This window comes from Pristiophorus japonicus, chromosome 13 (genome assembly GCF_044704955.1).
Source record: "Pristiophorus japonicus isolate sPriJap1 chromosome 13, sPriJap1.hap1, whole genome shotgun sequence".
NCBI lineage: Eukaryota > Metazoa > Chordata > Chondrichthyes > Pristiophoridae > Pristiophorus > Pristiophorus japonicus.
In genome coordinates, this window is record NC_091989.1 from 4,392,707 (window position 1) to 4,406,429 (window position 13,723).

The 13,723-nt window shown below is 45.2% G+C and overlaps 1 protein-coding gene across 1 annotated transcript in view; it reads right to left on the minus strand.

Annotated features, from left to right (window-relative positions):
* Positions 1-13,441, minus strand: part of hspa14 (heat shock protein 14) — a 31,284-nt gene extending 17,843 nt beyond the window's left edge. Inside the window, exons 1-6 of the mRNA XM_070897074.1 lie at positions 13,362-13,441; positions 11,379-11,459; positions 11,218-11,300; positions 8,480-8,528; positions 3,009-3,114; positions 215-305 (exon numbers count right to left, since the gene is read on the minus strand). Coding sequence (XP_070753175.1) covers positions 215-305; positions 3,009-3,114; positions 8,480-8,528; positions 11,218-11,300; positions 11,379-11,459; positions 13,362-13,418 — 467 coding nt within the window. The 5' untranslated portion in view covers positions 13,419-13,441. The remainder of the gene's footprint in view (positions 1-214; positions 306-3,008; positions 3,115-8,479; positions 8,529-11,217; positions 11,301-11,378; positions 11,460-13,361) is intronic.
* Between the last annotated feature and the right edge of the window lie 282 nt (positions 13,442-13,723).

The window sequence follows — 13,723 nt, forward strand, 5'->3', positions numbered from 1 at the left end:
TTGGAGTAGTACGGTACCACCTTTTTCACAGGAGAAAACCGAAAAGCCAATGATACACAGAAGAATGGCACACACAAAAAAGAAAATCAGAAATGAACTAAATTTGAACCAATGAAAAGGTGCAAGTGTTTGAATGCACAAAGCAATGACAGGTAGGTGGATCAGTTTGAACATTTATGATGGAGTAGCTTAAAAAAAGGTTTAGCTAACTTACCTTAGAACATTTTTCTGGTTCTTCCCAAAGTCCAGTGGGACGGTTATGACAACATCATTGACATCCGAGCCCAATGCTGATTGCGCAGTTTCTGTCAACGCAAAAATAAATCCAATTATCGAACATGAAATAAAAACTTAAAACAGAGTTATGTAATCTCGAAACATATCCATTATTAATGGTGGGCTCCATGATCATTACCAGGTTCGAGTCTCTGTTTATGTACTTTAATTCCAGCCTTGAATAAGAACAGAAGCATAAATCAGGAAAGGCTAGAGAGAAGGCTGAGGGGCGACCTAATAGAGGTCTTTAAAATGATGAAAGGTTTTGAGAGAGTGGATACAGAGAGAGAGTGTTTCCACCTGTGGGGAAGAGCATAACTAGAGGCCATCAATATAAGATCGTCACCAAGAAATCCAATGGGGAATTCAGAAGAAACTTCTTTACCCAGAGAGCGGTGAGAATGTGGAACTCGCTGCCACAGGGAGTGGTTGAGGCGAATAGTATCGATGTATTTAAGGGGAGGCTGGACAAGCCAATGGGGGAGAAGGGAATAGAGGGTTATGCTGATAGATTTAGATGAGGAAAGACGGGAGGAGGCTCGAGTGGAGCATAAACGCCAGCATGGACTGGTTGGGCCGAATGGCCTGTTTCTGGGCCGTAGATCCTGTGTAAATCTTGTGATTTAGCATTCTCAATGCTTTACATAATGGGAGAACATACAAGACTTTTAGATGGAGAGGCAAAAGGACCCATTCTCAACCCGATTGTTTTTCTGTCCATTCATTTTGACGTCACATGGTCAGCTGTTGAGATTCTTTTCACCGCACCAGAAACAACGACCGGTAATTTGCGGTCAACAGCAAAGATGTCCGCTGTTGGCCCTGAGGCACTCGCGATCCTGGTGCCAAGAACTTTGGGTCTTCCCATTCAATTCATATCAATTCTGAACGATAAGGGAGTCAGGGTTATGGGGAGCGGGCAGGGAGGTGGAGTTAAGGCCAAGATCAGATTAGCCATGATCTTATTGAATGGCAGAGCAGGCTCGAGGGGCCAAATGGCCGACTCCTGCTCCTAATTCTTATGTATGTTTCAACGGAAGTTAATGGGGATCCCCTTTTGCGAGCTACTGTGACAGCAACAGGCTGTCTGAGCAGCCAATCACAATGCAGAATTCTCAGACAGCGAACAAGGAAGTGAGTAAGCTCTTAAAAAATGTTAGAGAGAGCAAAAGAAAGCTTGGGGCTCCCACATGGGGAAAGGCAAACCTGAAATAAAGATGGACAAACTTAAAATTCTTAATTTTAATTAAAATGTACAAAATTAAAAATTAGATTTTCAGGGCCATAACCTTTGTTTTCCAGTCAATACGCTGTTAAAACCCCAGTTACACCTAATCCCTTTGGGGCTAACTTTTAGCAGGGAATTTAACAGCGATATTACTGCGGGAGAGCCGAAGTTTGTCAGTTTCCCTGATTTGGGTGATTTCACCGATTGCCAGCTGTGTGTTGGGGGGTGGGGGGCAGAGCACAGCCAGTGTCGGAGCTGCGAATGACCCACCGCAACGTCAGCATTTCCACTTGCACCAAATCCTGAAGTTGCATCAGTTTCAAAGGTGGAACGACAGCGAACGCTGCCAGTTCATCGTCACCCCGATCGCAAATTCTGGCCCAATGAAACCATTTAGCACACGCCCATCGACAATACAGGATCAACAACTTTTAGAATGTCCACTGTAGAGCCATCCTCGCCAGTGGCATTGTTCCACTTCACAACAGTTACGATTTCTGAATTTAGGGGTTTTCATTTTATACTTGTGCTCGGGGGGGGTGCCTTGAGGTGACGGGCCTGCTCTTTGAACCACTGCAGTCCTTGTGGTGATGATGCTCCCACAATGGAGTTCACCAGGGAAGTCCAGGAGTCCGTCCCAGAGATGATGGAGGAACAGCAATAAACGTCCAAGTCCGGACGGCGCGTGCAATGTTCCCTCTGATTTTTTGAGGGATATGCAGCCCATTCACATTTCCGCGCATGTGTGGCTTCTTGCATTGAAAAGCCGGTGAGCAGCCTGCATGGGACCTCAAGCCCGCTACACGGCCACACAGCTCAACAGGAACACTTCTTGTTCGCTGTCTGTCAGAATTTGGACAACCCTCTTCCTTTGCGTCAGGTATGATGCCAGCCATAGAAGGTTTTCTGAATGACCGTCCCCACATGCTAGGACTCCTTGGTGCCTGAATAATGCCTTGATGTCACGGGCAGCTACTCTTAACTCTCAGATTTAAAAATAGCAACACACATCACTATACGGAGGCCAGTCTGGGTTTCTAGCCACGTTGCAGGTTAGTTCATTAAAACATTCGACATGTTCCCAATGGGTTAGTCTATTGCCGAGGATCAGTGTACCATCTCAAACCCACACGAGACAGAACTGTATAGTGAACACATCTCCAAGGTAAAGCGCAGGAGAGGGTTGTCTAGAGCTATTCAATGTAAACACCTATAAAGCCAAAGTAGACCCTTGTTTCTATCCATAACGACATCTCCCATGGAAGTATTCTGGCCAGTGTTCCCCCGCGAAGGCGTGCAGCAATCGGGAGGTCCCGCACAGGTCACTTACAGCTGATGCTGCTGGAAGAGATATCGCACAGAAAATTTAAAGGGGCTGTGCAAACTTTTTGTAAAATTTTTTTTTGAGAAAATTTTTTACAAAACTGACTTCTGACTATCTTTTTTTTTTAAATTGACATCGAAATTTTATACAAAATGTCCCTTCGAGAACAGTTGCACTCACCCTTCATTTTCTCAAAAATTAACTTCATTATTTCCTCCGGAGGGACAACTTTGAGCTCCTCCCCAGTATCAATCTCATATCGAGGTTTGCCATCCTTAGCAATAACCTGTTTAAACATTTAAAAAGACAACTCAGCTTGACCACAATTACAACAGAATGAATTCCTCAGCCATGAAATGTTTGACAACTGTAAATTTCCAAATATGGCAACATCTTGTTGTACAGAGCTCGAGAAGGAAGAGATCCCCCCAGGACAAATCCTGTACGTTTCACAGCCTACAAGACAAGTATGACTTCCCTGGTCACACCACGGCAGCTGGGGAATTTAAATTCAATTAAATAAATCTGGAATAAAAAGCTAGCATCAGAAATGGTGGCCATGAAATTACCAAACGGTCGTAAAAACCCAACGTCCTTTAGGGAAGGAAATCTGCCATCTTTACTCGGTCTGGCCTGTGACTCCAGACCCACAGCAATGTGGTTCACTCTTAACTGCCCTCTGAAATGGCCCAGCAAGACACTCAGTTGTATTGAAGGCGGCGGCTCACCACCACCTTCGAGGTCAGTTAGGGATGGACAATAAATGCCGGCCTTGCCAGCGATACCCACATTCCGTGAATGAATTTTAAAAAAATAGTAATGTTAGGTTGGAAGTTTGGTCATTCACTCTTCTCTTGATAAGCTACTGGCATGAAAAAAAAAATCTTTTGACATTAAGGTCATCAATAGTGAGTGAGTTATGCATGTATTTTTTGCTTTTGTAAGCTCTTCTCAAAGTATCACACTTAATGCAATTGTTAAAAAAAAATTTCCATTTGAGCATAAACTGCTTGAAGATTACCCTATAGGGCTGCAAGGAGGATGTCATACCCTTGACTGAGTCCCTGCAATGTAACCTCAGGCACACTAATCTGGTTGTATTCGAAGCAGCAAGCTATTTGCATTGAACCCCCTCAATTTTTCTTTTGGAGTGACTGCTGCCAACGATCCAGAAGCTGCTGCCAACGAACCGGAAGCTACACAGAAGCATTCTGCGCATAAATCTGTAGTTGTTTAATAAATATGAATGCATAATAATATAGTCATATTGCATGCCTAAATCTATGGAATCTATGGAGCAATGGATTGGTTTAATAATGTATATAATGTAATGGCTTAAGTATTATTGTGGAGAAAATTAATAAAAATGGGCTTAATTGGAGCACAAATGCCAGCATGGACTGGTTGGGCCGAATGGCTTGTTTCTGTGCTGTATACCCTGGGGTAAAAAAAAAATGGACGTTTACTGTGTTTTGCTGGCGCAGATTGTCCTTTCCCGATGCGGCTGTTCGGCAGCAGTGATCTCTTTTCCCCACCGGAATTGTTTTCTTTGTAATGGGAAGACAATAGCCCAGAAATCCCGCTCGACTGCTTCCCGCGGGCGATCGAGGGAAAAAGTTAAAAAAGATGCGCACTTACCTGTTCCTGCTGCGCCCACGCGAGTTCCCGGTCCTGAGGCCACTGACTGCGCGTCGCAGCACGTGCATGTCGGGACATGCGCAGGGCTGGAGCTGCAGTCACATGGCTTTGGGCAGCCAATCAGGTAAAGTATGTTCTCATTCATAATAATGGGAACTCGTAGGTTGGACTTCCCATTATTATGAATGAGACCCCCCCTCCAAACACACAAAACTCTAATAAAAAAAATAGAAAAAATATAGCACATATTTTTATTAATTTAAATTAGCTTATTATATTTAAAAAATTCCCGATTTAAAAAAATTATGGTTTAAAATAAACTTACAATAGCGGGGAGGGTTTTTAAACAATAAAATTGTTTTTAAAAATTTTATTTTATAATGTTTGTGTATTTTAAAATTCTTACACCTATGAAAGTAGGTTATGCGCCTGCTTTTATCAGGGGCAAGAGTTTTCAGGACATTCGCTGGGCAAGATATGGGCAAATACCACAATCTTGCCTGTGCGAATGTCGAGCTCCAGATCGGAAAAGCCGGTTTTCGGCACATGCGCATTGTGCGCTGAAAACCGGCTTTTGCGATGCCTTCACGGGCCCGTACACACTCCGTACGGACCCGGGGAGGCCGGGATTTCTGGGCCTAGATTTTCTTTTCAGTTAGCGAACAACCGAAACAGCACAAACTGTGCACAGGCAACGGCTTTAACTTCGCCAGCAGCAGTCGCGTCCTTTATACCACTCTGCTTGTTTTGTCCTGCTCAATGCAAACTGCTCCGAGACATCTTCCTGCACGTGAGGAATGTACTATCGAAATGTACTTTGTTGCAAAATATAGTTATAAATATATACTAAATTTTGCATTTATATTAAATTTTGAATTTAGTAACAAATAATTAAATTATTACACCTATTAGAGGTAAAAGAATCAGTAATTTTATTTCCAATAATACTAATCGCAGTGGGATTCACAAATCTTGACACAGTGCCATGAAAACCTGTCCAAATCACATCACTGTGATGGGATGAAGTCCTGCTCTGAATGGATGGGATGAAGTGCAGCTCGGTGGTATAGGGCTCAAAATTGGCCAGGAGTTACTCCGTTTTTTTTTGAAGCAACTTGATTTTTCTGGAGTATCTTAAAAATCCCCATTTTGCACATTCAATTTGCACCAGTGTAAGTGAGTTAGGAATTTTTTTGTTTTGTTTTTTTCCCCAAAAGGGGCCCGTTTTGGCCAGCTAATAGTTACTCCAAACTAACTTAGACCAGCGTATGTGGCCACAAAAAAACCCTTGGAGAGTTAAGAAATCAGCGCAGGTAGCTACATCGGAGGCCAGCAGAACTTAATGACTTGACTAAAGAATGTGAATAGGATCAAACAGTGACACAGGACATCATATGACAAACTTCGCAAAGTTAATTTACTATTCAACAGAAGCTTTCGTGGAAGCTTAAACTACAAAAATAAAAGTAGTAAAAGATAGTTGAATTAAATTGCCCTAATCGCACAACTAATTAAAGATAATTAAAGATAGTGATTCAGCACCACGATAAACCCGCATGGACTTCAGCCCTTACCGTGTGCAGCGTGATTTCTGCCCCACTACTATAATTCTGCAAAAAGTCCCAAATGACATGACAGTTTCTGGGTGGCAGCACATCATTGCTTGTACAAACAAATCATTACTTGCCACAACAAATCTTAGCAAACATTAACATAATGAGCAGCAAACAGCAATGCAATTCAAACAAAGTCCACGAGATAAAATGCTGAACAGCAGCTTTCAAGCTGGCCAAAGTGGAGAGCTGCATAGTGCAAGTCATACTTGGAATCGCATTTTAAAATAACCAAACATCAGCTAACTGCTTCCCGGATTCTGCAATAATTATGGAGTTATGTACTTAATTAGAAATGTACTACAACACGCCATTGCAGCCACACGATCTCGCTATCTGGTCCGAACAAGGCATTTTCTCCTGCAGCAGGCCAGCCTGTGCGGTAGGCCACTCGACCTGGGAGAGGGGCGGGACGCATCGGGTGCCACGCTGCAGCATGCACACAGAGGCTGGGGGCAGGAGCTACTGCACATGTGCACACGCTCCAATGTGCATGTGGAGAGCTGCCAGCACCGTTTCTGGCGCAGGGCCCTAGCTCCGCCCCCCCAATCGACCGGCCACACCAAGCCCCGGGAGAGGCAACACAGCGGCCCGAATCGGAGGACATTTTTTCGCCGCCCTTTTCATCCTACAAAAGCGGTGCAACTCCGGTGAGCACAGCAAAAATCTGCAGAGGCCAATTTTGAGCCCATTATTAGGGCTTGTGACTTGTCAAAGCAAAAATCATTGAAAAACCATGAGGCTATTGCAGGGAAATGGTTTATACTGCTACCACAATCGATACAATAGTATTTAAAGCCCTGTATTTTGGAACAATTCTAAACATGCTAAAAACTAAAATACTGAGTGGGTATTGATGACAAATGCTCATAGACTGAGGAGACATTATCTTCAAATTAAACCCCCATTTTATGATGTAGTAAAGAGGTTGGTTGGCAGAAGGGGGGGTCAACGGCATAGCAGGAGAGACAGGCTTTGAACAAGTATTTAAAAAACAGGAAGTGAGGTTGCAAAGCAGAGGAAACCAGGCAGGGGCCGAGCTGCTGGGAAGGTCGGTGGAGTCGAAGCCAATGCCACATAGCTTCCGGGAGGAGCTAGAAAGATGGCTGCAGGTTTGCTGACATGAAGCTGGAAGATATTTTGGCTCATACAGTTCTTTATGCTTGACAAGCAGTTGGAGTGCGTGAACAGTTTTTGGACTGATGGAGGAGGTAGAGCTGGGTCTGACCAGACCTTTGAGAAAATAAAATGAATTCTAAAAAACATTCCAGCAACCCTGCCTGTTTCACCAACTGAGTAGCATCAGCTTAAGATAACATAAGAATGAGGAGCAGGAGTAGGCCACATGGTCCCTCGAGCCTGCTCCGCCATTCAATAAGATCAAGGCTGATCATCGACCTCAACTCCACTTTCCCGCCGATCTCCATAGCCTTCGATTCCCCTCGAGTCCAATAATCTATATCTCAGCCTTGAATATACTCAATGACTGAGCATCCACTGCCCTCTGGGACAGAGAATTCCAAAGATTCACAGCCCTCTGAGTGAGGAAATTCCTCCTCATCTCAGTCCTAAATAGCCGACCCCTTATCCTGAGACGGTACCCCCTGGTTCTAGACTCACCAGCCCGGGGAAATAATCTCTCAGCATCTATCGTTAATCTCCCTCAGAATCTTGTATGTTTCAATGAGATCTCCTCACAGGACAGCCTTCATATCCGAGGGATTAGTCTAGTGAGCCTCATAGCTTGAAATCCATGGGTCTGTGGGAACGTAACTAACTTACCCGACAACACAGCAGAGGCCAAGATCACGCCTCTGCTTGCGGGAGCTGCAAGTGCAAACTATTGTCAAACCAAGATGACACTTATAACACAATACCTCCTCTCGCAACAAAAATTAGGTTCCCTATTTAACGCGAGTGCTTTCAATCTACAAACTTGTGTCTCACTGTTTTTATACATGTAACAAAGATAAAACAATGCTGTATGCTTTTTCATTTCAGACATAGTCAAGGCCACCTTTTAATGGCCAAAATATATTTTCAATGAACCACTTAAAGAAAAAAAGTTTCAATAGCTTTGCAAAGAGACCAAGCAATCGTATCTCACTACTGTCTTACATTTCCTGACTTACTGTCAACCACTTTATAAAAAAATAAGCATCTTTCAAAACCTTGGTATTAGCTGTCATAAAGACATTTGTTTACATGGAGCATTGCTAATCTCTACTCTTCATCAGCGTTCCAGCGATTGACAGGAACTCAAGAATGAAGAACAATTGGTCAGTATTTCATTACCGGGCTGCAATGATTTTCAGCTTGTTGTTTCACACAAGCGAGTGTAAAACAGCATGCAACTGACTTTCTAACATGGGTCACAGCCGCCTGTATGCCGATACTTACAGAACATTTGCTTTCAGCTACGTGCTTCTGAACTTGAGGATCGTCAAAACTAGACAAAAAGTTAGAAACAACTTTGAAAACAGGAGGATAAAACTTAATTGAAAGAATGTCAATGTATTAAATTACTAAATACTCTTTTGGGTACAACATACATGTAAAGCATTTACTAGCGAGACAAATTATTTTGTTTACTGTTTGAACTTTTAGCTGGAAGGAATCCTGCACAGGACTAAACCAGAAACTAGGGGCAGAATACAATTTAAAAATATGATAAATTCATCAGGAATAAGATAACCAATCCTAATTTTCCTATTTTACATTCCCCACTGCATCACTACGGTTAGGAGATCTGTAGACGACCCACACCAGAGTCTTGCATCCTTTGCTGTTCTAAAATCTACCTATAGCATTTCCACTGCCTGATCACCCATACTAGAATCCTCTTTCCACTGCTATGAGCCGAGGCATAGAATACAAGAGCAGGGAGATGACGCTTCAACTGTATAAAACAGCTAGAGTACTGCACGCATTTACAATCTATATTAACGACTTGGAAGAAGGGACTGAGTGTAATGTAGCCAAGTTTGCTGACGATACAAAGATGGAAGGAAAACCAATGTGTGAGGAGGACACAAAAAATCTGCAAAAGGACATAGACAGGCTAAGTGAGTGGGTAAAAATTTGGCAGATGGATTATAATGTTGGAAAGTGTGAGGTCATGCCCTTTGGCAGAAAAAAAAAATCAAAGAGCAAGTTATTATTTAAATGGAGAAAGATTGCAAAGTGCTGCAGTACAACAGGACCTGGGGGGTACTTGTGCATGAAACACAAAAGGATAGTATGCAGGTAAAGCAAGTGATCAGGAAGACCAATGGAATCTTGGCCTTTATTGCAAAGGGGCTGGAGTATAAAAGCAGGGAAGTCTTGCTGCAGCTATACAGGGTATTGGTGAGGCCACACCTGGAATACTGCGTGCAGTTTTGGTTTCCATACTTAAGAAAGGATATACTTGCTTTAGAGGCAGTTCAGAGAAGGTTCACTAGGTTGGTTCTGGGGATGAGGGGGTTGACATATGAGGAAAGGTTGAGTAGGTATGCCCTCTACTCATTGGAATTCAGAAGAATGAGAGGTGATCTTATCAAAATGTGTAAGAGTATGAGGGGCTTGACAAGGTGGATGCAGAGAGAATGTTTCCACTGATGGGGGAAAACTAGAACTAGAGGGCATGATCTTAGAATAAGGGGACGCCAATTTAAAACTGAGATGAGGAGAAATTTCTTCTGAGGGTTGTGGATCTGTGGATTTCGCTGCCTCAGAGAGCTGTGGAAGCTGGGACATTATTTCTGTCTTAAATTTATTCAGACAGTTTCTTAAACGATAAGGGAATAAGGAGTTATGGGGAGCGGGCAGGGAAGTGGAGCTGAGCCCATGATCAGATCAGCCATGATCTTATTGAATGGCGGAGCAGGCTCGAGGGGGCCGTATGGCCTACTCCTGTTCCTATTTCTTATGTTCTGGTCACCACATTACAGGAAAGATGTGATTGCACCAGAGAGGGTACAAATGAGATTTATGAGGATGTTGCCTGGACTGGAGAATTTTAGCTATAAGGAAAGATTGCATAGGCTGGGGCTGTTTTCTTTGAACAAAGGAAGCTGAGGAGAGACCTTAATGAGATGTATAAAATTATGAAGGGCCCATTTCCCATAGTAGAGGGATTAATAACCAAGGCGCATAGATTTAAAGTAATTGATAGACGGTTTCAAGGGGAGTTGAGGAGAAATTATTTCACCCAGAGGGTGGTTGGGGTCTGGAACTCACTGCCTGAAAGGGTGGTAGAGGCAGAAACTATTATAGCATTTAAAAAGTACTTGGATGTCCACCTGAAGTGCCATAGCCTGCAGGGCTATGGACTTAGAACTGAAAAATAAGATTAGGCTGGATAGCTCTTTGCCGAATTCACCAATTATGGAGCAAGTGCATTCATTTTATATGCAAATATCAATGGTTGGGTTAGTGAAGAATTACCTAATTGCATTGCAAAGCAAAACATTTTACAGAATAATTTATAACATTGTAATCAATGTTCTTAAACATTATCTTCATATTCAGTGTAATGCTGCCTCAAGTTACAAAAAAACCTTCTCAGACAAGATATGGTGTAGAATCCTTGCACCTCTTTATAAAGTGCATATAAAATGATCAAATATTTCACATCTTCCCATGGTGCAACTTAGGCTACAACCATAGCACAGCAATTGCAACCGAAGCAGACAGAAGAACATTGGAATTAGGAGGAGTCGGCCATTCGGCCCCTCGAGCCTGCTCCACCATTCAATAAGATCATGGCTGATCTTCTAACTCAACTCCACTTTCCTGCCCGATCCCCATAATATCCAGCAATCTATCAGTCTCAGCCTTGAATATACTCAATGACTGAGTATCTACAGTCCTCTTCTCAGTCCTAAGTGACTGACCCCTTATCCTGAGACTGTGACCCCTGGTTCTAGACTCTCCAACCCAGGGGAAACATCCTCCCTGCATCTACCCTGTCAAGCCCTCTAAAAATTGTATATGTTTCAATGAGATCACCTCTCATTCTTCTAAACTCCAGAGAATATCAGCTAGTCTGCTCAATCTCTCCTCGTAGGACAATCCCCCATTCCCAGAAATCAGTCCAGTGAACCTTCAAGATACATTTGCATAGTTCTGGTTACACCAAACATTCATGCACTTACCATCTGCCAAGAATCTGTTTCACTTTGACGACAGTGTTTGAAGCATTTCTGATTCGACCTTGTTTTGCTGCCAAGCCAACAATCTAATAAATAAATAAAATAATGAGACCCCCATAATTCAGCCATATGTACAATGTCAAAAAAAAAGCGGTTTCAATTACCTTCTCCTTTTCTCGAAAGGCAACAACTACTGGGGTAACACGGTCACCTGAATCATTTGCCACAACTTCTGCTCGACCATCCTGGATAAATATAAATACAAGTTTTAGATTACAGGTAAAATGTCATACTGCACATTAAGAATTGTGCTACTGTGTCTGCTACAGACCAAATAAAACTGTATTCCAAGAATATGCAACTAACTGGACGATGCAGTGGGTTATCAAACCACCATTCAACCTTTGATGACAATGATGCAATCGGCTGAATGTGCGCATTCTGGTGAAATTTCTAACATTGTGACATATTTTAATTCTTGCTTGGACTGATAGGATGTGGGAATCTCCTCTCTCTCTCTCTGCTGACTGCAAGGGTCCATGTAAAAGGAACCTATTTCTTCGCAAGCGAGAGGCCACAGTTCAAAGCAGCAGTTCCATGAAGGATGCCACAGGAATGCCAGTGCAAGTGGCCAATTGCCACACGAGTGCACTCAGGTGCTATCTCGACCAAAGAGTGCATCTCAATGCTAAAAAGCATTTTAGATGAATTAAGTCTTGCATTCATGTAGTGCCTTTCACGACCCCAAAGCACTTTACAGCTAATGGAATACTTTTTGAAGTTTAGTCACTGTTATATTGTAGGAAACATAGCAATCAATTTTAGCAATGTGATAACGATCAGATTATCTGTTTTAGCGATGTTAATTGATGGATAAATATTGGTCCATGGACACTGGGGATAACTCCCCTGCTATTCTTCAAAATAGTGCCATGGGATCGGTTACCTCCACCTGAGAGCAGGTTTAACGTCTCATCTGAAAAATGGCACTTGTTAGTGCGGCACTCCCTCAGCACTGCCCCTCCGACAGTGCGGCACTGCCTCAGCACTGCCCCTCCGACAGTGCGGCACTCCCTCAGCACTGTCCCTCCGACAGTGCGGCGCTCCCTCAGCACTGCCCCTCCGACAGTGCGGCGCTCCCTCAGCACTGCCCCTCCGACAGTGCGGCGCTCCCTCAGCACTGCCCCTCCGACAGTGCGGCGCTCCCTCAGCACTGCCCCTCCGACAGTGTGGCGCTCCCTCAGCACTGCCCCTCCGACAGTGCGGCGCTCCCTCAGCACTGCCCCTCCGACAGTGCGGCGCTCCCTCAGCACTGCCCCTCCGACAGTGCGGCGCTCCCTCAGCACTGCCCCTCCGACAGTGCGGCACTCCCTTAGCACTGCCCCTCCGACAGTGCGGCGCTCCCTCAGTACTGCCCCTCCGACAGTGCGGCACTCCCTCAGCACTGCCCCTCCGACAGTGCGGCGCTCCCTCAGTACTGCCCCTCCGACAGTGCGGCGCTCCCTCAGCACTGCCCCTCCGACAGTGCGGCGCTCCCTCAGTACTGCCCCTCCGACAGTGCGGCACTCCCTCAGCACTGCCCCTCCGACAGTGCGGCGCTCCCTCAGTACTGCCCCTCCGACAGTGCGGCACTCCCTCAGTACTGCCCCTCCGACAGTGCAGCACTCCCTCAGTACTGCCCCTCCGACAGTGCAGCGCTCCCTCAGTACTGCCCCTCCGACAGTGCGGCACTCCCTCAGTACTGCCCCTCCGACAGTGCAGCGCTCCCTCAGTACTGCCCCTCCGACAGTGCAGCGCTCCCTCAGTACTGCCCCTCCGACAGTGCAGCACTCCCTCAGTACTGCCCCTCCGACAGTGCGGCGCTCCCTCAGCACTGCACTGAGAGAGTCAGCCTGGATTGTTTGTGCTCAAGTTCTGAAGTGGGGCTTGAACCCACAACCTGAGGCGAGAGCGCGCGGACAGAATCTCTCTCCCAATGTTCATTTCAACAAAATAAAACAACTGCAGCAAAGCGGCCCCAGTGCAGGTCAGTGGGAGCCAGTGACACCGCATCACTGGCTGGACCCGCTCCCCCCGCGGGGGGTGAGCCCCTGAGCCGCTCCGCCATTGCCCCCCGGGCCCTAGGCCCCAGGCCCCAGGCCCCGCACCTTGCACACGGCCACACAGCTGCACGTGCCGCCCAAGTGCACCCCGATAGCCGCCATCTTGGTAACTAAGGCCGGCCGCCGTGCACCTCGGGAAAGGTTGGGGGATGACTCGGGCACTGGCCAATCGGCGAGCGGCACCGAAGGCGAGGGGAGAAGCAAAAGAAAGGGGGCTACTGATTGGGCAACCGATTCACCACTGGGAGAGCAGAACACAACGGGACAGGGAAGCAAAATGAATAGAACATGATGATTGGAAGAGAGATTCACCAATGGGCTGGCGGAATACATGAACAGTCGGGGAGAATAAAGAAACACGGATGTTGATTGGAGCATTGACCCACCAATAGGAAGGTGGATCAGAA